The 24,441-nt window shown below is 42.3% G+C and overlaps 1 protein-coding gene across 2 annotated transcripts in view; it reads left to right on the forward strand.

The window, feature by feature from the left end:
• Bcl2 (BCL2 apoptosis regulator) overlaps positions 1-23,365 on the forward strand; it is a 173,559-nt gene extending 150,194 nt beyond the window's left edge. For both annotated transcript variants that reach the window (XM_020175301.2, XM_074069674.1), the window contains one exon: positions 18,104-23,365. In XM_020175301.2, the coding sequence (XP_020030890.1) occupies positions 18,104-18,238 (135 nt within the window). In that variant the 3' untranslated portion in view covers positions 18,239-23,365. The remainder of the gene's footprint in view (positions 1-18,103) is intronic.
• Positions 23,366-24,441: the final 1,076 nt, after the last annotated feature.

The following is a 24,441-nucleotide window of genomic DNA, read 5'->3' on the forward strand; positions in this document are numbered from 1 at the left end:
GATTCACTCCTGATGCTTTCTGAGTCTGTGGTAGGTCATGAGGGCAAGAACTCTTGAGCCAATGCAGTGTGAACTTCAGAAAACACCCACGCTTCCTGCTTTCTTTCTTTCCTTCTCTTTTTGTTTATTTTGTTGTTGTTGGTGGTGGTGGTGTTTGGCGGTACTAGGCTTTGAACTCAGGGCCTGTGCTTACTAGGCGGGTGCTTTACCACCTGAGCCACACCCCCAAGTCTGGGCTTATTTCTTAGTCAGGCCTGGAAAGCACACATCAGGCAAGGCTGCTAGAAGGTGGCGATGCCCAGATGTCACCTATTCAAAGGCCTTCCGCATTGCTCTTTCACTCCGACTATCCCCTTTCCAGAGCTGAATCCACTTTTCCAAGGCAAACCCTTTCAGTAAGTTCCCATTAAGAAAGGCAGGGTTTTTACCCTCTCCTCCCCCACTAGCCTCAGTCAACACTTGCTGATTTAAACAAGTAGGAATCAAATATTCGGCCCCAACTCTGGCCCTCTGTGTTTAATCAATGAAAACGCCCTCTCCCCTGCGCCCCCCGGCAGCAGTGTCCTGATGACAACGATTAGGCCGAACTGCAGAATTTAACAAGCATCTGCTTTCGGTTCCCATTTTTGGCATATTTTCACAAATTAACTCTTGCAACAGAAGACTTGGCCATGCCACAAGTTCACGGGCCATATGGCAGGCACAGTGGGCCATGCCTGGCCCAAACAAAGACCTATGGGGGAGCACATTCACCTGCCACCAAGCCTAGTGGAGCGCACAGTGACTGCACTCATGGACACTGGAGAGGGAAGGAGAGTAACCACACTAGCTCCAGATCCCAAGGGCAGTGGTGGATCTATCCAAAGGCTAATCTGCACATGGACACCCCTGTCCACATCAGGAAACGGAGAGTCCAGTTTGATGTTGAGGATAAGCCTCACACTCCCCACTGTGAGCCACAGTGGCACCTCTCGTTCTAATTTAAATTAGCATGAAGCCTGGGCATGGTGGTGCATGCCTGTAGTCCCAGCTACTGGGGATGCTGAGGCAGGTGGCTATCTTGAGCCTGGGAATTTAAGACTAGCTTGGTTAACATCTGGTTTCTTGAAAAAAATTAGCGTGAGAGGCAGGGAGCTCTTGGAAACATTGAGGGGGTGCCAGGAAGGGCCTGTGGGACAAATTACTGGACTCAATTATTATAAAACAAAGAGGCCACAGCAGGATGGCTACCATGCTGGAGAGGAAGGACTCCACTTCGAAGGCCCAGGGGAGTAGCCTGAGCATACCAAGTTCTGAGGCCAGGTGTGGGGTTGGGGGAAAAGAGAGCTGTAGAAGCAGAGTGTGACAGAGACGACCACTCCGAGAGGAACCTGAAGAGCTGTCATCTGCAGAGGTTATGCTAACAGCTTCTACATGGATCGGCACACCCAAATCACATCCCCAAGGATGCGCGAGCAAGTGAAGAATAAAATCCTAACAGTGTAAGCCCAGACGGTGGAGCAGTGTTCAGATGAAGAAACCCCAAGGCCCAAGGCTCGCTTCACAAGGAAGACAGGTGTTCAGCCACCCTGACTTCCCGTCCAAGTGAATACTCTCACCCCGCCATGTCAGCACCCAGTGTTTTATGGTACTGGGGATTGAACCCATGGCCTTGTGCTTGTCAAGCAAATACTCTTCCACTTGAGCCACACCCCCAGTAATGCTGTTCCTTTGAGGATGATAGTGGTGCAAAGTTTCTAACCAAAGAAGTCCCACTCACTCAAACACTTGTAAGAAATGGTCACAGAACAAGCTGGTAATTCTGTGGAATTCCACACAGTGTAATGCTTTATCACTCTCTTCACGGAGTGGAAGAAGTATCAGTAAGTTTTCATTGAAATATAGTTCACATATCATGACATTCCATCGGAAGTGATTGGTCCATTGGTTGTTAGCATAGTCGCAGGGTTGTTCAGCCATCGCCACTATTAATTCCAGAATACTTTCATCATTCCAAAAGTTACTCCCTAACCTTCTCTCCCCAGCCCTCTCAACTGAGAGCTAATTTGCTCTATGCATTTGCCTGTTTCAGATATTTCATGTAAGTGGAATCACATAATATTTTGCCGTTTGTATATGGCTATTTTTATTTAGAATGATGTTTTCAAGGTTCACGCATGTCACACCGAGTATCAGTGCTTCGTTCATTTTTATGGAGGAATAACATTGCACTTTGTGGACATACCACATTTTGTCTGTTAATGGCTAGTGGTCCATTTTCACTTTTAGGCTATTATGAGTATTTTTTAAATTTCTTCGTTTATTCATATGTGCATACATTGTTTGTATCATTTCTCCCCCCTGCCTCCCGCCTTCTCCCTCTCCTCCCACCCCCCTTTGTTCCAGGCAGAACCTGTTCTGCCCTTTTTTCCAATTTTGTTGAAGTGTAGACATAAGCAATAATGAGAAAGGCAAAGCGTTTTTGCTAGTTGAGATAAGGACAGCTATACAGAGAGATTCCTAGCATTGCTCCCATGCACAAGTGTATTACAACCTGAACTGATTCATCTCTACCTGACCTCTTCACTGCTTCCTGATCACTTTCCCATATCGACCTCTGTCGTTTTAAGATTACTGTATTAGCTCCTCTGCAGTGGGGACATCAGACACTTTCATGTTTTGGGTTTCCTACCTTTCCCTGTTCCTCCTGTGTGCGCTCTCCTCTTAGCGTGTGACCCAAGTCCAATAATATTACTGCATTTGTTTTAGATCTGAAGTCCGCATATGAGGGAGAACATACGATTTTTGGCTTTTTGGGCCTGGCTAACCTTGCTCAAATGATGTTCTCTAGTTCCATCCATTTACTGGCGAATGATAAGATTTTATTCTTCTTCATAGCTGAGTAAAATTCCATTGTGTATAAATACCACATTTTCTTAATCCATTCGTCAGTGCTGGGGCATCTTGGCTGTTTCCATAACTTGGCTATTGTGAATAGTGCTGCAATAAACATGGATGTGCAGGGGCCTCTGGAGTAACCTGTGTCACATTCCTTTGGGTAGATCCCCAGGAGTGGGATTTCTGGATCATATGGCAGATCTATGTTTAGATTTTTAAGAAGTCTCCAAATTTTTTTCCACAGTGCTTGCACTAGCTTGCATTCCCACCAACAGTGTAAGAGGGTTCCTTTTTCCCCACATCCTTGCCAACACCTGTTGTTGGTGATGTTTTTGATGATAAAAGGGGTGAGGTGGACTCTTAGTGTGCTTTTGATTTGCATTTCCTTTATGGCCAGAGATGGTGAGCATTTTTTCACGTGTTTTTTTGCCATTTGAGTTTCTTCTTTTGAAGAAGTTCTGTTTAGTTCAGTTGCCCGTTTCTTAATTGGTTCATTGATTTTGGGAGAATTTTGTTTTTTGAGCTCCCTGTATATTCTGGTTGTCAGTCCTTTGTCTGATGTATAGCTGGCAAATAATTTCTCCCACTCTGTGGGTGGTCTCTTCAGTTTAGAGACCGTTTTTTTTGTTGTGCAGAAGCTTTTTAATTTCATGTAGTCCCATTTGTCCATCCTTTCTCTTAGTTGCTGAGCTGATGGGCATCTATTGAGGAAGTTCTTGCCTATTCCTGTTGCTTCCAGAATCTTCCCTGCTCTTTCCTGTACTAACTTCAGAGTTTCAGGTCTGATATTAAGGTCCTTGATCCATTTTGAGTCGATACTAGTTCAGGGTGATAAACATGGATCTAGTTTCAGTTTTCTGCAGGCAGATAACCACTTTTTGCAGCAACATTTGTTGAAGAGGCTGTCTTTTCTCCATCATATGTTTTTGGCACCTTTGTCAAAAATAAGGTGGGCATAGCTGTGTGGATTCATATCCGGGTCCTCTATTCTGTTCCACTGGTCTTCATGTCTGTTTTTATGCCAGTACCATGCTGTTTTTATTGCTATTGCTTTGTAATATAGTTTGAAGTTAGGTATTGTGATACCTTCAGCATTGCTCTTTTTGCTGAGTATTGCCTTGGCTATTCATGGTCTCTTGTGTTTCCAAATGAACTTTAGGGTAGATTTTTCAATCTCTGTGATGAATGTCATTGGGATTTTGATGGATTAAACATGTGGATTGCTTTTGGAAATATCGCCATTTTTACTATGTTGATTCTGCCAATCCATGAGCATGGGAGATCTCTCCACCTTCTGTAGTCTTCCTCAGTCTCTTTCTTCAATGGTTTGTAGTTCTCTTTGTAGAGGTCATTCATCTCCTTTGTTAAGTTTATTCCTAGGTATTTGATTTTTTTTTTTTGAGGCTATTGTAAATGGAATTGTTTCCATATGTTCTTTCTCAATTTGTTTGTTGTTGGTGTATAGAAAAGCTACTCATTTTTGGAAATTGATTTTGTATTCTACTACTTTGCTGAAGCTATTTATGATGTCTAGGGGTTTTTTGGTGGAGTTTTTTGGAATAGGTGTAGTGTGACTTCTTCTTTACCTATTTGTATTCCTTTTAGTTCTTCTTCCTGCCTTATTGCTCTGGCTAGGAATTTCAGGACTATATTGAATAAGAGTGTAGAGAATGGGCATCCTTGTTTTTTTCCCGGTTTTAGGGGAAATGGTTTCAGTTTTCCCCCATTAAGTATGATGATGGCTATAGGTTTGTCATATATAGCCTTTATTATGCTGAGGTACATTCCTTCTATTCCTAGTTTCATCAGAACTTTTATCATGAAATGGTGTTGAATCTTGTTGAAGGCTTTTTCTGCATCTATTGAGATGCTCAAGTGGTTTTTGTCTTTGCTTCTGTTAATGTGCTGTATTACATTTAATGATTTGTGTATGTTGAACCATCCCTGCATCCCTGGGATGAAGCTGACTTGGTCATGGTGTGTGATCTTTCCAATATGTTGTTGAATTCAGTTTGCCATTATCTTATTAAGGATTTTTGCATCCATGTTCTTTAAGGAAATTGGACTCTAGTTTTCTTTTTTGGATGTGTCCTTGTCCAGTTTTGGGATGAGTGTAATATTGGCTTCATAAAATGAGTTAGGCAGTGTTCCTTCCCTTTATAGTTCATGGAAAACTTTAAGGAGAGCTGGTATCAGTTCTTCTTTAAAGGTCTGATAGAATTCAGCAGAGAATCCATCAGGTCCTGGACTTTTCTTTTTGGGGAGACTCTTGATTGCTGCTTCAATTTCATTGCATTTGAATACCTGCCCTTCACTAATTTTTAACTTCATAGTTTATTGGACATTATTTTTGCCTCCTTTTCTATGAAGACTGGTGGCAGAGTGGTTGGTGTTAACTGATTTCAGTTGCTTTTCTGTATCTGATTTGTTTTGGTGTTGCTGCTGCTGTGGAACTTGGTTTTCTCCTCTCTGAGAGGTACTGGAAATAGAGCCCTCTAGAGAAATTTGCTCACTAAAAAGACTTCTGAGTAAAACTGGAAGAGATCTCTATCAGAACAGAACGCACTGTGGAAACGCAAGGAAAAAAAAAAAAAAGCAAGGCAATACATGTTGTGTCCTTCAAAAATTTACAACTCTTCCATAACTGAATCCAAAGATATGGAAATGGTTGAAATGCCAAAATGTTCAGAAATCCAGTTTTTAAAATGACTGGTGACAACTTGGTCAAGAAATTCAGCAAAGAGATAGTAATTCCAAAAAAAAAAAAAATAGAAATCTTGGAAGAGAAAGCCAGTTAATCAAATTTTAAATTTCCATGGAAAGTATTCCTAATAGACTACATTAGTCAAAAGAAAGAATATCAGGGGTTGAAGACAAAGTTGAAGAATTGTTACAATCAGATAACCATAAAGAATAAAAGAATCAGTCATGACTACAGCATCCAAGACTTATGGGACACAATCAAGAGACCAAACCTATGAATCTGTGGTTTAAAAGGGGGAATAAGATATAGACTAAAGGCATGGAAAACTAATTTAATGAAATTATGGCCAAAAAATTCCCCAAATCCAGAGAAAGAAATGGACATCCAAGTACATGAGACAGTTAGAAACCAAATGACCACATAACCACAAAACAACCTCTCCAGGGCTGGGCTTGCTGACAAACACCCATAATCCCAGCTACTTAGAGGACAGAGACAGGGAGGATCAAGGTTTGAGGCCAGTTTGGGCAAAAACTTAGCAAAACCTCATCTCAACCAGCAAGCCAGGCATGGTGGTGTACAACTGTAATACCAGCTGCCCTGGAGGCATAGGCAGGAGTGAGACCCTATCCAAAAAACAACTGAATTATAAAAGGACTGGGGACATGTTTCAAGTGGTAGATTTCCTGCCTAATAAGCATGAGGTCCTGAGTTCAAACACCAGTACTGCCAAAAAAAAAAGGAAAAGAACTTTTCCACATCATGTTATAGTTAAAATGAAAATGCTAAGACTACAGAACAAAGAAGCAATACTGAAATATGTAAGAGGAGTGCTGAGTTATTTGCAAAGGCAAACCTATCAGAATAACAGCAGACCTCTCAGTAGAAGTCCTAAAGGCCAGGGAAGCATGCACTGATATATTTTAAGCCCTGCAACAAAGTAGCCCACTAAGACTACTATATCCAGCAAAACTGCCCTCTTACATTGAAGGGGAAATAAAGACTTTCCATACTAACAGCCAAAATGCCCCAGCACTGACGAATGGATTAAGAAAATGTGGTATCTATACACAATGGAATTTTATGCAGCCATGAAGAAGAACGAAATGTTATCATTCGCTGGTAAATGGATGGAATTGGAGAACATCATTCTGAGTGAGGTTAGCCTGGGCCAAAAGACCAAAAATCGTATGTTCTCCCTCATATGTGGACATTAGATCAAGGGCAAACACAACAAGGGGATTGGACTTTGAGCACATGATAAAAGCGAGAGCACACAAGGGAGGGGTGAGGATAGGTAAGACACCTAAAAAATTAGCTAGCATTTGTTGCCCTCAACACAGAGAAACTAAAGCAGATACCTTAAAGCAACTGAGGCCAATAGGAAAAGGGGACCAGGAACTAGAGAAAAGGTGAGATCAAAAAGAATTAACCTAGAAGGTAACACACATGCACAGGAAATCAATGTGAGTCAATGCCCTGTATAGCTATCCTTATCTCAACCAGCAAAAACCCTTGTTCCTTCCTATTATTGCTTATACTCTCTCTACAACAAAATTAGAAATAAGGGCAAAATAGTTTCTGCTGGGTATTGAGGGGGGAGAGGGAGGGGGGAGTGGGTGGTAAGGGAGGGGGTGGGGGCAGGGGGGAGAAATGAACCAAGCCTTGTATGCACATATGAATAATAAAAGAAAAATGAAAAAAAAATAAAAAAAATAAAGACTTTCCATACTAAGCACAAACTAAAGTAATGCATAACCACTAAGCCAGCAGTTCAGAAGACACTTAAGGGAAAACTACACACTGAGGAAGAAAGCCACACAAGCGTGACAGCTCAGGGAAGACTATACCTCGCTAGAATTGATACAACAAATGAGAATTAGGAAAGATTGAACCACTATTAACTCAGAAAACCATCAAACCTATCATGAGCAAGTGAGAAATTAGTACATACCTCTCAATAATAACCCTAAATGTGAAAGGTCTTAACTCTTCAATTAAAAGACACAGACTGGCTGAATGTATTTTTTTTTAAATGCAAGATCCAAGTTGCACCTTTGGCTCATTTCTATAATCCTAACTATTTGGGAGGCTGAGATCAAGAGGGTCATGGTTTGAGGCTGGGTTGTTCAGGGAATTCATGAGACCCCATCTCAGCAAATACCTGGGTGTGGTGGTTCATGCCTGTCATCCAAAGCTACCCAAGAGGCTGAAATTGGGAAGATTGCAGTTCCTGGCAAGCCTAAGCAAAAAAAAGTTTGAGACCCCATCTCAATGGAAAAAAGCTGGGCACGGTGGCCTGTGTCTGTCATCCCAGCAAAGGTGTGAAACTTCAAATAGGAGGATCAGAGACCTGTTGGCCTCTGCAAAAAGTGAGACCTTTTCTTCAAAATAACCAGGGCAAAATCAGGCAGGGGGTGTGGCTTACGTGGTAGAACACCTGGCTTTTAAGTGTGAAGTCATGAGTTCGAGCCAATAGCCCCCCAGAAACAAAACCCAAGATTCACCTGCTTGCTGTCTATAAGGAACTTCATCACTGTGAAAGTCACACCAAGACTGAAAGTGAAAAGATGTAAAATAAATTCCAAGCAAATGGAATCTGAAAGCAAGTAGGAATAACTATGTTGAAATCTGACAAAATAGACTTCAAATCAAAATGGAAGAGCTAAAAAAGATCACTATGTAATAATAAAGGAAAAAAATCCATCAAAAATATAAAAATTGTAAATATAAGTGCACTGAACATTGGTGCACCCAATTTCATAAAATAAACACTACTGGACATAAAGGGACAAACAGTTCCAGAAACAGTAATAGTGTGTGACTTCAGCCACCTCCACTATCATCAACAGATAGATATTCCAGACAAAAGAATCAACAAAGAAATTTCAGTGGAACTGCACTGTAGATCAAGTGGACTTAACAGTTACAGAATGTTCCACGCAGCAGCTGTGGAACACACATTCTTCACAGTGGACCATGAAACTTTCTCCAAAACAGATCACATTTTAGGCTATAAAGCAAGCCTTAACAAACACAATAAAGGAAGAATCTGTTAGATCTTACCAGATCATAATGCGGTAAAATTAGAAATCAAGCCATAGAAACTACACGGGCACATGGAGTTTGAACAACACACTTTTGAATGATTAGTTGGTCACTGAAGAAATCAGGTGGGAAAATTTTAAATTTCTAGAATCAAATGAAAATGAAAACACAACTTGCCAGAACCTTTGGAATACAGAAAAAGATAGTTCTAAGAGAGTAGTTTATGAGCGCCTACATTAAAAATTCAGAGAGATCTCAAATAAATAACTTAATGATGCACTTCAAGCTCTTAGAAAAACAAGAACAAGCCAAGCCCCAAATCAGTGTGTGGAAAGAATAAAAACCAGGGCAGAAGTTAGTGAAACAGAGACTTAAAGAGCAGTACAACAGATCAATGAGACAAAGAGCTGGTTCTTCAAAAACGTAAAATGAACAAACCTTTATTAAACTAACCAAAAGAAAGAGAAAGAAGACCCAAATTAACAAAATTGGAGACAGAAAGGAGATTATAACAGATCCCAATGAAATCTAGGAATCATTAGGGAATATTGTGAAAACTTACAGTCCAGTAAATTGGAAAATTAAGACAAAATAAATAAATTTCTAGACATATAATTTATGAAAAAATGAGCCAACAGTATAGAGCAACCTAAACATTCCATAACAAGCAATGAGACTGAAGTAGTAATAAAGAGTCTTCCAGTAGCAACAACAAAAAAGCCCAGGACAGATGGACTCACTGCTGAATTCTACCAGACATTTAAAGAAAAAGTTACACCAATGCATCTCAAACTTTTCCATAAGACAGAAAGGAAAGAAATGTTTCCAAATTCATTCTATGAAACCAGCACTACCGTAATATCAAAACTGGATAAGAACACAACCAAAAAAGAAAGCTAACCAGGCATGGCGATCCATGTTACTTCTAGTTACTCAGAAGGTAGGGATCTAGAGGACTGCAGTTCATGGGGAAAAAGCGAGATTCCCATTTCAATCAGCACACTGACATGGTGACACTGTTCCAGGAGGCATAAGTCAGAGGATCACAGTTCAAATCTGATCCTAGGCAAAAATATGAGACCCTACCAAAAACCAACTATCACAAAAGATGAGCTGAGGACAAGTGGTAGAGAACCTGCTTAGGAAGTACAAGGTCCTGATTTCAAACTCCAGTACTGCCCCAAAATGAAAACTATAGACTAATTTTTTTCAATGATCATAAATACAAAAATCTTCAATAAAATCCTTGTGCACTGAACACATCTGTTGGTTTTGTCCCACAGATGCAAGGATGGTTCAACATAAAAAATCAATAAACGTAATATAACAGATAAATAGATTCAAGGACAAAAATCACATAATCGTCTTAATACATGCAGAAAAAGCCTTTGACAAACTTCAACGTCCCTTCATAATAAAAGCTCTGAAGAAACTAGGAATAGAAGGAACATACCACAACATAATAAAGGCTATCCACAACAAATCTATAGCCAATGTCATACTGAATGGGGAAAAGCAAAGCATTTCTTCCAAACTCAGGCAAGAAAAGAAGCAAAAGGGATACAAACAGAAACAGAAGAACTCAAATTATCCCTCTTTGGAGACACTCTGCTTCTACACTTAAAAGATTGTGAAGACTCCACAAGAAAACTCTACCTATCGTCATGTGAATGGATAAAGAAAATGTGGTCTACATACAATGAAGAAAAACAAAATTATGTTACTTGCAAGAAAATGGATAGACCTGGAGATCATCATGTTAAGCAAAATAAGCCAGACTCAGAAAGATAAATATCACATTTCCTTTAATAGGCAGAATCTGGATTTTAAAATAGGTTGGGGGACTATTTGTGAAGAGGAGAGGGACCAGTATGAGGGGGAGGAGGAGCAAGAGAGTTCAAAAGGGGTGAATCTGATAAAAATACATTGTTTACATGTATGAAGATGTCATAATAAAAGCAGTTAATTTGTACAATTAATATACACTAATAGATATGAGCAGGAGAAAGGCTACTGTGAAATAGTTGATTATCAAGTAACTACTATAGTATAGGACCTGTGTTCTATTTCAAGACTCCTTAGTGCCTTACAAAAAACGTGTTTGGTGACAAAAGGAATAAGCTAAGCTGAGATTTCACCATCTCAGTCTCCTTAGTTCTGACTTATTGCCCAAACCCGGTAAGTGAAGACCGTAATTATGAGTGTATGTGAGCACATTTGTGTATAAATGCATTCTCTGCACATTTCCATCTACACATTTTGAAGATGGACTGATCACACTGAGCCCACAGGTGACCAGGTAGCCTCTCTGCAGTGTTTGCATAGCTGCTGTGCTGCAGGGTGTTTGTCCCTGTGCTTGAGGGTGCCTCAGGTGGTGAGCAGGTCAAGCAGTTCTCTGAGATTCTGCCCTGGGGAATGGCCAGCTCTGGCCCATTTACCTCTAGCAGGTACACATTGACTACGTTCATTGACCTGGCCCCATGGCTACCGATTCTGCTGACCATCAAAGACACTGTTGTACATTATTTTCAAAATGTGTCTTGATCAAGAAAGGAGGACATTCGGGCTTCTCATTTCTAGGCCTCCCTGGTTCCCGAGGGCCATTGCCTCATTTGCATCCTCAGTTAAATTTGCATAGCAAAATACACCAACACTGCCCCTCCCAACCGTGGTAGGCAGGCAAATTTTGTTTTTGTTTTAGTTGGGTTTTTCATCTCTTGCCATTTATCTGGCAGGCTTCTAGTTGCATCCAAATAATGCATAGATTAGGTTTCATTGTATGTCATCTGCCTGTGATTCAAAGAGCCCCTCCTCCTGGGCCCAGAGCTCCTCCAGAGCAGCCACCATTCACTGGAGATGGCTTTGGGGAGCAGTTCTTGAAAGCCAAGAGGAAGGAGAGCATGCTTCTCACGCCCCTGAGGGTCTCTGTACCACCTCCAGCCCAGGCAGCTGTATGGCCTTCAGTTATATGCTCAAGGGCTATTTTTTCCCTTTCCTTTTCCCTCAAGCCCGGAATCAATATTTTGGGAGTAAAGGGAAGGTGCAGGAGGAAGAGTCACAAGGGTAAGCAAGCGTGTGGCTGCCAAAGCCAGCCGGCTCTGCAGACGGAACCCTCCAGGCTCATTCAGCGCAATGTGGCCTCAGAGGAAATCCTGCCCGGCCAATGACAGGGGGAAATGGAGTCACTTCCTCACCAGCTGCTTTATTCAGGTAGAAAAAAGTCCTCACTTCCTCGCGTGTGCTGGCTTCCCCTTTTTCTCAGAGCCAAGTCTGGTGTCAGGAGAGCCACCGCTTTCTTGTCCTCATGGAGAGCTCCAGGCTCTGCTGTGGGCTGTGTGCCTCCCTCCCTCCCCCTTCACCTCCTCCTTTCTCCTTCTCCCAAGTCTCTCTCTTGCTTAGCGGTTGTGTGTCAGCAGACAGGTGACATTAGGAAAGGGTCTCCTGTCCCCTGAGAAGAATTCACACTATAGAACCACCCCAGCATCTCTTTGTTTGCATTGGACGCCCAGAAACAGCCCTTGACCTTGGTCTTCTGCCCCCTCTTGCACAACAGGCATCAGCACTGCCCCTTCCTGTGCTCTGGATTGTTGTACTTTTACCTCTAAGCAGCATTTTTCAAAGTGCGTTTTCCTAGGGCTTGAACACAGCAGGAATCTCCCTGACAGAGGAGTAGGGGCAAATGCATTTGAAAGACCCCCTTTGGTTTCTCTCTCTGGTGGACATTCATGGCGATGGGGGAGATACCATATTAGCACCCACAATGGCACAGAGGCTGAATGAGACCCGATGCACTGTGCACAGGAGTGGAAACTGGTTGAGCACCAGTCCCTGGTAGGAAGGCACTTGAAACTGCTGCAAAAAGGGCATGAATTATGTTTGAGTTAGTTGTTTATTTGGCATTTGAGTGTCCCCCTTTACATTATGGGTGGAAACATGTCAAAAATAGAAGAAATCAGTTTTCTTCCATTCCACATACATTTGCTGAAAGGCTAACATGTGACAGACATTTGCTCTGGAGCTAAATAAAACAAGGTCTTGCACCTCCAGGTGCTAATGGTTGAGTGGGAAAACAAACATGGCAACAGATGACCTTCAGGCAGTTCTGTGACCAGCCTAGGGTTCCTACATGGCTACTGTTGCTTTTGTCTCTCATTCCCCACCCCACTGCAAGAGTTTCCTGGTATCCACTCCCAAATAAACTGCTTGCACTCTATCTTTGTCTTAAGGTCTGCTTGCAGGGAGCCCATCCTAAGACAGTGGGATTTACTGATGATTGAATGTGAGGGCTGAGGGTGCACAATGGTAAAACACAGTGAATTCTAAGCCATCATGGGAACGGTATTTAAGATGAGCTAAGACAGAGAAGATGTTCCAAACAGAAACCAGCAGTATCGAGTACACATAAGAGCAGGCAGAAGAGGAGGTTTCCATGAGGCAACAGCAAAGAAATTCTCCACAAGGCAGGAGAAGACCTAGAAGAGTAGACCATGGAAGGTTGCCAGTGGTCAAATCACCTTGTGAGATACAACCTGAAAAGCACAAGGGGAAGTTAGCCACATGGGGGGTCTGGTGTTTTGTGTGGGGGCTTCATAGGCATAGTACAGAAAGAGGCTAGTTGGGTTAAAATGTGGGTGGGAAGGGAACCAGTGAGAGGGGCTGTAGTTCGTCTAGAAGGGAAAAGAGAGAGAAGTTAGCAGTTAGGGTGGATCAACACACACATTTATATATCAAGGAAAAGAGACAGAAGAAAGGATAGATTGAAATTGTAGTGGAGAGCAGGAACAATTGGTGAAGGAAGGTTCCAGAAGAAATGGAAGATGGTGGAATCAAGATGAAGGGCAGGGAAGGATGAGATGGTGAGGAACTGCGTCCATAAATATATGCTATCGTATTGTGTGCCAGTCAGATTTTCGGGCATTTGTCTTCAGATTCTTGGTATCTTCCCCCAACTACATTTTATTATTTTTCAAGGTAAATAACTAAAATTGCTAACGAAAGATAACATTTTTAAGCTCTTTAGCAAGCATTACCAAATTCAAAAGTTCTCTTCACTTACCTTTATTCGGGGCCCATTGACCATGTGAGAGCATCCTGGTCACCCCCAACCCCCCCAGACCTGTTCTTTTCAGCTCTGTCTTTCGTTTTTTCCATTTCGCCATTCAGATCAGTTTGATACATTCTTTTTGATTGAGATTAGTTTGAATGAAACTTCTTGAAGTATCCTGGAGAAAGGAAAAATTTGGAGGGTAGCCTGCCTCCATGAGGTGTGTGAGAGACAGAGACAGAGAAGGGAGAGCCAGAGGGGCTGACAGTGGTTCTGTGACTTGACTGAAGAAAAACTGAGGACCCTTGCCGAGCTGAGAAGTCCTAGGTATGCTGTTCTATCCACACCTCCAGCCCTGCTCTGAAGGTCCAGGGTCAGAAGGGCTGCCACCCCAGATGGAACAGAGACTGAGACCATTTGTGGCCTCAGAATTTGAAATTTATGGGAGAGTTGTTTTCAAATAACAGTCCCCTGAGGTGGGGACCAGCAAAGGGGAAGGGAACCCCCACATGGAGCCTGCTCACGTCCCTGCCAGCCTAGACATGGGAGAGGGAGTGGCGGCTGAATGTATAGACAGGGAGTTTGTCAGAGTCACGTGACAAAGGCTCAGGTTTTCTTTCTCCCTCTTTGTTGCTTTTAATACATAAAATGAGCAAGTGTTTATTTAAAACGGCTTTCAAACTTAAACAAATAATGACAGGCTGTTCAAACAGACTTCGGAAATCACCCTAATCAGGATGTTTGAAAAAGCAAGACAATTTTCTCTGAAAGTGGCTTTTCAGACATTCTGTCCTGAAGCCACAGGGTCTTCTTTGCATTTGGGGATTACAAAAAGGCAGAGCGTATGGACCAGATGCAACCTCCAGGGGGTCAGTCATTCACCACTTCCCCTGTCCTTAACCCGACTACTAATTTACAAAACACAGAGGGACATTTTACTGTCATTTCCCATCTTCCACAGAACATGGAACATAGACATTTTAAGTCATAATTTCCATAGAAATTACTGCTTTTCTTCAGAGCAGCAAGCCAAGTCCTTTAAGAATGTTCTGGAGAGGGGTATGCATCTGTAGAGGGCCAGGCTGGACCGGCCTCAGGAGGGGAAGGCAGCTGGAGCAGGTGCAGAGCCCATCTGCCAGAGGGCAGGCTGGAGGACAAGTCACTAGTGCCTTAGTCGTTCCTCTTCTGGACCACACTGACAGATGGCTTGGAGTGACTTATGTTAATCTTCACAAGCTCGGATTTTATGGTTATGGGGGAAGCAAATAAGGCTGGGCTTGGATACTTTGCTTAAGGCCATAAACTAATAAAATACTACAGCAGAGGTTCACCTGGACTCTTTTCCAAATTCAGTGTCCTTCCTGGACTCTTGGGGCTGCAACAGCTCCTGGTGCCCACTCTTTGGGTGAAGAGATGCCATTTTTCTTTATAATACTCATCGGAAGTGCTTCATGAGGTCTGTTAGCACTGTGTGGGTTTCAGTGGGTGAGGCAGTGATGGAATTTTTCAGCTACAGACAGGCAGTATTTGGGAAGGCTTTCCTCATGCCCACCCCATACTGTAGTCCAGGAGAACCTGGACTCGATCCCTGACTCTGCCACTTTCCCATGATGGCTCCATGACCAGGAAGGTCATTGGGAGATTGCCAGCACCTGCTTCACTTCAGATTTTGGCTCAGAAAACTCCATTGATGACTAAAGGAATTCAAAGCCTAGTTGTGACTCTCAGAGCCAAGCTGAATTGCAGACAAGCTTGTGCCAGTGTCCTGAAGAACCCTGGCATCTTTGGCTGGGCTTTGGGGGTGAGAAGTGTCACCCACTTGGCTCTCCAAAATCGACACAAAGGAGAGGACCTGTAGACATTTCCAGCAGGGTCCACAAGCTTAGGTGCTGTTGTCAAGTGGCAGCTTGTCCTACTTGCTAACAAACTGCCTCCCGCCTGCCTAGTGACCCCTAACCCTGGAAAGGAAGTTGTTCCTTGGCAGACAATCAGGATGGCACCTCAGCTGTGCCCGAAGAGCACTAAGCACATACGTACTTCGTTTATATTCACTGCCCGGGTTTTCTACCACTCAAACTTAGATATCTTTAACAATCGTTATTAAAAAAAAAAAAAAAAAAAAAAAGAACTCCTTTGCGCCCTCTCCTGGTAAAAGTTCATCTAGTCCCTCTAGACATACAGAGCACACACTTGGCAAGTAGTTGATTATTTGGGCCAAATGAACAGCCCAGCACTGATGTGTGCAAGACTGTGGACACGACTCGATCGTTTGTTCTTCTGTAGTTCATGACCGCCAAGTACCCTACACACCAGGGCTTCTCGGCCACACGCTCTAGGCATTTGGGGCTGGATAATTCTTTGCAGCAGGAGCTGTCTGGTGCCTCCTTGCCTGCTTTGTAAAAGGAGGCATCAGTCACAGGGCAGCCACAAGAGAGTGACTACAGAATGCAACTTCAAGGGATGGTCAACTGAGCTCTAGGAATTTTTTTTTTAAAAAAACAAGAGAACAGGGAAACAATCTATGTACAAAGACATATATTATTTATGATAGCTAAAGTGTGAAATACTCTAAATAAAAATTTGCTAAATACACACTATATGTGTGTTTGTGTGTGTGAATGTATGGTAGAATACTATATACTCATGAAAAATTACTGAATGCAAGCAATTTCCTTCTTAATGCCTAAACCCTGACTTTGAAAATACTTCAGGATTCTCAGAGGTGGTTACATGTAGAAGGAATAGCTTCAGACAGATTAATAAGCATTTGAATGAAATGTTAGGTCAAATTCAAACCAATGACTGAATCCAGAAAGCATTGAGCCTTAACCAAACAAACATTTGCTAAACACCTACAATATATCCAGGCCATGCCCAGTGCTGGAGAGACAAAGACATTGCTGATTCCTCTACTATAATATGTTCCAAGACAGACAAAGCATTCTGCACATTGTTACAATCCAGAGTCAAACCATGTTACTATTTCCTGCTGTAATATTGCACACGTTGTTTGATTCAAGGTTATTTGGAGTAATATGGAACTATATCTTGTTTTCCTCTTCAGACCTGAAAAAGTCACATCAATTGAAAAGACTTCATTTACTGATTTAGCTATCCAATTCATTCAGGGAATTGTTCAACCACTCATTGGGTCCAGCTGTGGAACATAGCTCCCCAGTATCTAAGTTCATCAGTATCTAAGAAGTGAGCAATTAATGACTTGTTCAATCTGAGACAATCCAGAGAGGAACTTTGCCGTAACACCTGCAGGCACAGCTTCAGATGCTGTGATAGGAAGAGGGGACAGAGCCCGTCTTCTTTCAGGGATCTGGGCATCCAGTGACATGGCAGTGGCTGCATGATTTGTGGATTTCACTACTTGAGTTAAAGGTAGAGTCAGAGATGTGGTCATCCAGTCTTACCACCCACAGGAAACCCCTTTGATGGCTTCCTTTCCTGGGAAATACCCTGCTCTTCCCCTCAAAAACTCAGTACTCCATGGGTCAAGGACCCCTTATATCTATCAACTCAGCACCGGGCAGCCCAAGGCCTGACAGACCTGCTGTCAGCCAGGCTTGGGCATCAGCAGAGTGAAGGGCGCTGGTTTGGATTTGGGTTCTAATCCTGGCTTTGCCATTTACCACACACACACACACACACACACACACACACACATCTCTGTGGGTCTCAGAGGTTTATATTCCCATTATCACCAATTTATGACATCACTTTCTACATAAATTCTTCTGTTTGTTCAGTTGTTGTCTTTTAAAAAAATAATAAATTCTAGCAGTGATCTCAGTTGGTCATTCATCAAAACTGCATCTCAGAAGCTTGAAGGACTTGTGCTAAGCCATCCTTACTCTCACAGCTGCCCTGTGACTGATGGGAACTTTCACGACAAGCAAGCAAGTTTTCAACTTTAGAACAAGTACAATGACTTCATAATATTGGTGTGCAGAGTAAATAAAACAATGTACGTTGGGTATCTGGTACAGCAAGCACTCGATAAAAGAGTGTGGTAGTCACTGCATTTGCTATGTTTTCTTATTTTTCTGAATGGCTGGGCTAACTAAAAAATTTCTAAACCTCCATTAATTTCCAGTCGCCTTTGCTGTTTTTCTTTTCTTCTGAGCACTTACCTCTCTGATACCCTACCTCGTATTTACTTTGTGAGGCTGTCCTGATCCACCAGATAAGTTTCCTGAGACAGGAGCTTTTGTGTCTCAGGTGCTGGCTATATATAAACAGATCCCCAGTAAATAGTCCCTGCACCAGTGAAAAAGGTGCATCCTTAATCATAGCCTCTGAAAAGCATTTATACTTTCCCCTGCCTCCCTCCTGAGGCCGCCCTGGCTGCTGGGGTGACAGTCTGTGCTCTCCCCCACCTTGCTCTTTCTGATGCTGTTTTTTTCTCTCCCCCACTGCAGGATGCCTTTGTGGAACTGTATGGCCCCAGTGTGCGACCTCTGTTTGACTTCTCCTGGCTGTCTCTGAAGACTCTGCTCAGCCTGGCCCTGGTGGGAGTCTGTATCACCCTGGGTGCCTACCTGGGCCACAAGTGAAGTCCCCAGGCCTTCTCCAAACAAATATGCAAAAGGTTCACTAAAGCAGTAGAAGTAAGATGCACTGTAGTAACATGAATCAAAGTTGTGGTCTCTTTAAAAGAAAGCAAAACAACACACACACACACACACACACACACAGACAGCTTTCAGGCAAAAGATGGAATCAGCTATTTACTGCCAAAGGGAAATATCATTTATTTTTTACATTGTTAAGAAAAAAGATTTATTTATTTAACAGTCCCTTTGAAATCCAGTCTTTGGAAATCCCACCACTATGTGCGGCTCCACCTGCTGGCCTGTGCCTAGGAACTTAGATGGCCCTGTTTTCCATGTGGCCCACAACAAGAGTCCTGGCAATGGGAAGCCTGTGCTCTGGCCCCTGGAGCTGGGGAGGGGAGGCGGTCCTTTGACTTGCGCTCATTGGTCCTGATGGCTGTGACCTGACAGAAGGAGGGTCATCAGAGAGAAGTCCATTTTCCCCTGGCCTGAAGATGGGATGCTTTGCATTTGACTCACGTTGTATACACCCAGTTAGAGGACAAGAGCTGGGAACTTCGATGGATGCTGTACCAGTTGAGACTTCCCTGCTGAAGAACAGTGATGGGAAAAATGCCCTTAACCCATAGGAAAGTATTTTTTTAAGCTACCAATTGTGCCGAGAAGCATTTTAGCAGTTTATAATACAATATCATCCAGTACCTTAAGTCCTGATGGTGTATATTCATATATTTTGGATATGTTTCCCCACCCCATACTTGCTCTGTCTGAGAAGAAAGCAGACTCAGTCCTCTGGATTCGAGGAAGTGGAGGTTTCAGTGATTTCTTCCACCATCAGGAAGACCGGAGTCACCCAGAGCATCAGGCGGCCACAAGTGCCTGCTTTCAGGAGATGGACATCTGTGTAGCCTACCCTGCATCCCGCCTGGGAGCCTGGTCCTGGCACCAAGCCTGGGCGATCACGGGCCTCCTCTGAGGGTTTTAAACAGAGCAGTGTGGCCTCCGACTCTCTGTAAGCTGACGGAGCTCAAAATTCCACTGTCAAGAAAGAGCAATAGTGGAACTCCACTGGGCCTGTTACCCTCAGGCCCCCCAGGTAGGCCGTTTTCACATGGAGCATGGAGCCTGGGAGCCACAACTCTTCTGAAGACATTTATCACTGTGTCTGTCCTAGCAGAGGGATGTGGTGAAGGCCAAGGAGCTGCCCTCCAAACAAAGTGCAAAGAAAGACCATGGCTGTGGCCTTTTGGTCACTGCACTAGTGCATTGGTGGCCTTTGGCCTGTCTGTGGCTTAAAACTAGGCTTTAAATGACTTCAGGAAGGGTCATAAACCCTAAAGAAAGCATTGAAGTGAGGTGTCCTGGATTCATTGACTTACAGCTATGGAATTACATGACTTATGCCTTGTCATTGTAGTTTGGTTTTATTTGAAAACCTGATAGAGGAAGAAAACAAATAGTTCCAGGTGTGGAATGTGTGGATTATTAGTACATCCTGGGGCATTATAAAAAAAACAAAAATCAATGGTGGAACGTTGTAGAGAAGTAGCAAAAGAAGTGAAATCTCCAGCTAATAAGCTAGAAAAAAAATTTTTCAAGTTTAGAATCAGCCTGGAGACATTTGTGGAATAACTTTGTGGCATTATCGCATTCTTATACCATTTATCTGTATTAACTTTGGAATGTACTATGGTCAACGTTTAATGCTGTGGTTGATATTTCAAAAGCTGCTTTTTTAAAAAAGAATACATGCATCTCAGCATTTTTTTAAAATTGTATTTCGTTATAGCCTCTCCACTATTTGTTAGCAAAAAAGTGATAATTTTTCCATTTGAAAATGCTGCCTCTTGATTCTTCATAAGCATTTCTGAAAAGGTGGCATCAGCCCTGAGTCTCAGCTACCTGTGCAACCCTGAATTTCCCTGTCCACTGGGGAGCTGCGTTTTTACCAAGCTCTGTGCGTGCGTGTCTATGCCCACAGGACTGTTCATTGTGACACATACACCTGTCATTCCTTTGACCTTGTTTCTTGAAGGTTTACTTCTCCCTGGGCAGTTCAGCATTTAACTCAAGTTTCTAGGATGACATGCATGTTTGGTTAAACCCATGAGGTTCATTCAGCCGGAAACCCAAATGGGAAACGACCAAAAGATGAAAATCTGGCAATGACAGTGAGACCTCCAGGTTGTTGCTTTGCATAGCTTGTTTCAACAAGGATGCATCGAGAGCCCTGCTCCCCCTCCCCAACCCCCGCAGGGCTCTGCTCTGTGGCTGTCCTTTCCACCCTTTCTGAAATGCAGTGGCACGAACACTTCACGGAGAAAGCAGGAAGCCTGCAGTGTTGGACCCAGACCTCCCTGCAGGCCTCAGGGAACAAGGTGATCAGACCTTTGAATGATTCTAATTTTTAAGCAATTATTTTATGAAAGGTTTACATTCTCAAAGTGACGAATATGGAATATCAAACCCTGTGCTGCTATCCTGCCAAGATCATTTTCATGGAGTCGGTTTGCAGTGCTCACCAAGAGGCCGAGATCCTCCAAGCTGCTTTACAAGTAACAATGAAGAAGAACACAGACATTTTTAATATAAAACCCATTTGTCTTTCGTTGTTGTTGTTGTTATTGTTCAAACTGGGATCTGCAGAGTATTTGAAAATGTATATATATTAAAAAGGAAAAAAAAAGGTCATGGGGGCCTGAACTTCTGGCTGGTTTCTTTTCTGTGGGGTTTTGTTATCTGATTTTTAACGGTAAGCACGCCCAGCCACCCAACCCCAGAACTGAACAGTGCTGTGGCTGTACTTGCTCTAAGAGGAGCTGATACAGGATTTTTTTCTTGTCGTTAAAAACATGTCAGAAGCAATGAATGTATATAAAAGCTTCAGCTAGTCAATTTGTGTTTCTCCTGTCTCAATTATTTTGCAAATGGTAAACAGAGAACTATAAGATTTTTTCATGTGCAGAAGGGATTCATACCTGCACCTAACTCCCCTTTGTGCTTTGGCGTTTCCTCTACATTGGCTAGGGTCAGAAGAAAAACCACACTCACTCTTCAAAGTGGGGTCCAGGGCCCAGAATTTCCCTGTGTGCCCGAGTCTCCCTGCCCAGGCACTCTGAAAGAGCTGGAAACAAAAACTGACCTGTTCTGCATGGAGTTCACCCAGAGGTTTAGGTGAAAGTGACTGTAGGCCTGAGATTCGGATTAAAGTCACATTTTAGTATTAAGGAAAGCACCTTCATATAATTCAAGCAGAAAACTCAACATCCTCAACATCCTCTGTCACTTATGCCTGCGTGTTCAGGTGTGGCCTTCCTTCAACTGTGACTCTTATTTCACTGGTAAATGCTTATTCTTGCATCTGAAGACCTAGCTCTGGCCCAGGGGTGAAGTTAGGAAGTGTTTAGAAATCCACAGGAATTATAATAATTAGGATTAAATGTAAATAATTAGGGAAATCCCAACACATCTTTTGCATCAAGGACATATTGAATGGACAAAATTGCAAAAGGTTTATATTTGCAATTAAATTTATAGTAAAACAATTCACTAAAAAGTGATTCAAATCTAATCCCGATTGTATTTTGGCTGCTTTTATACTTTATCACTTATAGTTAGAAATGTCCTCCTCTATCAGAAAAAAACAGGAAGGGCTTGAAATATAAGCCAGTCTAAGGAACTTAGGTAGTCAATGGAAGTTCTATTCTGATCTTATGCTGTAGTATCTCTTGCAGCCCAAACATGGCCACACACTTTTAAAGAAATACCCATTAGACATCGTCAGGCTTATGAAGGTTCCAATCAGTTCTGTATTGTTATTCAATTTGGATCTTTCAGAGAGTTTAAAAACAGTGTCATTATATGGGACAAAGGACATTTGATGTAAGGGTGGGAAAAGGGAGAATTTTTAAATGAGTGAAATAGACCAGGGAGTGGAGGTTTTCAGAAAAGCCAGAACTTTGGATTATGAGGAACTTTTATTGAGTCAGTGTGATGTCCCGTTGAAGGCTGTTACGCAACCTGTGAGAACCATTTTTAAGTTTTGTGGTACATCTAGATTCCAGGAACGCTGGCACCATTCAGAGTCTAGCTTAGTATGGGCATTCAGTGGTACGTTTCAAGCTGGATATGTCTAATGGGTAAACAATAAATTTGTCATCTTAACCAAAAGGCTATTTAATGACAACCTTCTGCTTAGTAGAGACATCTGTCTCAAAATGTTTATTATACACAATACAAGAAAATTTTAAATAAAATTAAATTAAATTAAACAATGTGAAGCTGAATTGAATAGATGATTATACAAGTCCTTTAGCCTCACTCAGCAAATCATTCTGTTACATGTCTTTGGACAACCATGAAATACACATCTCATTGGGCACAAAGAAAACCAGATGGAGTATGAATGGTACCATACCAAGTCATCACAACTACCCTAGAAAAATAACTCAAAGCCAATGTTCTATGGTTGTTCTGTGTAACAAGCTCAGCACAGAAGACAAAAACACTTGTGGAAGATGAGGTTAGCTTATCAGAAGTCCTAACACCATTAACTAATACATCAGCGTAGCTGTGTCATCATGCACCTTTCCAGTTTGGAAATCTGCAGTGCATTCTTCATCTGGCTCCTTTCATTAACTTTTCCCTCCAGGGTAGCATTTGAAGAATGAATGGCTGATTAAATTTCTTTTAGGGAAGTTTTCTTTTGGTGGTTGTGTTTATTGTAATATCTTCTTAAGTTTTCAACCAAATTTTGCTTTTGTTTGGAGTTACTGGAGTTTTTGTGTGTGTGTGTATGTGTGTGTGTGTGTGTTTTAAATAAAATCAGTGTATAATTAGTGTTTTTGTATTGAAAGCTTTTGTTATCAAGATTTTCATAATTTTACCTTCCATGGGCTGCTTTTAAGATTGATACTTTTAGGGGTGGCTGATATCTGCAACACTGTACATTAAAAAATATATATGCTAAGTGTACTTTACATAGTTAAGGTAAAGTAAGTCTCCAGTTGGCTACCATTACATATAATGGCACTTTGTTTGTGTTGTTGGAAAATGTCATATTGCCATTAAACTTTCCTTGTCTGTCCAGTTAATTTTGTGAAGAAAAATAAAGAACAGTGTGAGATACTGGTTGTGCCCTGGAATTGTTTATAATTGTGTTCACGTGGATTTTACCTGGCATTCATCGTCATTTAAACAAGACTTCGGAAAGCCTTCTTGACAAGCCAGTAGAACCGTCACCAACTCCAGTCTAATGACGCCCTCAGGGACTGGGAGGAGGGATTGCCTTACCAGTGAAACCACCTCAGAAGGAGGCCCTTCGTTTCATGGTCACTAATCATCCTGACTAGGTCCAGGATGGACCAGTCTTGAGTTCTATTTCCCAAGATAGCTCCTGTTGCTGTTTGGTGTGTTCATCCATAGGAACTGGAAATCCCATTGCCTAAGATGAAGGATTGTACAAAAAAAGAGGGAAACAAGCTGCAAGTTCCATTTTGAAGTTAAAACATTGTGAAACAACCAAGCAGTCACTTGCTTTGGAGCATGTAAACTCTAAATTGCAAGAAATCGAGTGTTTCCCTCTTCAGTCCTGATATCCTAAGCCTCAGTCCTCCAATTCTATTCCCTTTGACTCAGTTAAAGATCTGATAGTAAAATCCATCTGTTCAGCATCTGCTGGATTTAATGCCAGGTACACACTACCACCTGTTCGCATACCTTGGAAGGTACATATTGGCTTCTATTCTATAGGAGAAAACTGAGACTCAGAAGTTAAACAACAGGCTCAAGTGTTTAATCATAAGGCAGGATTTGAACCCAGACCCAATTGACTTAAGGCCAGTGCTCCATCCTTTCTTTCCTTCCAATCAATGATCTCCAAACTACTGCACATGGAACCATGGGTAACAACATTTCCAAGGGAAGCCCAGACATAGGTGTGTGTAGGAATCAAGGTTTCTACCACCGATGGGCAATCATCATAAACAGATCTCCTTGACAACACTCCTAAGATCAGACCGAGTCTCACCCACCTGTCCTTTCTCAATCGTCTGTTATGCTTCTCAAAAAGACACACTGTTCACCCTTTCTCTCCAAATTGTAAGGTGCCGTATAAATGCACTGGCACTGCCTTAAACTAGCTAGAAGAGGCATCTTTGTGGTCTCATTCCAACTCAATGTCAGAGATGTCGAATTAGTAGTTT

Source organism: Castor canadensis, chromosome 4, assembly GCF_047511655.1.
Source record: "Castor canadensis chromosome 4, mCasCan1.hap1v2, whole genome shotgun sequence".
Classification (NCBI taxonomy): Eukaryota; Metazoa; Chordata; class Mammalia; order Rodentia; family Castoridae; genus Castor; species Castor canadensis.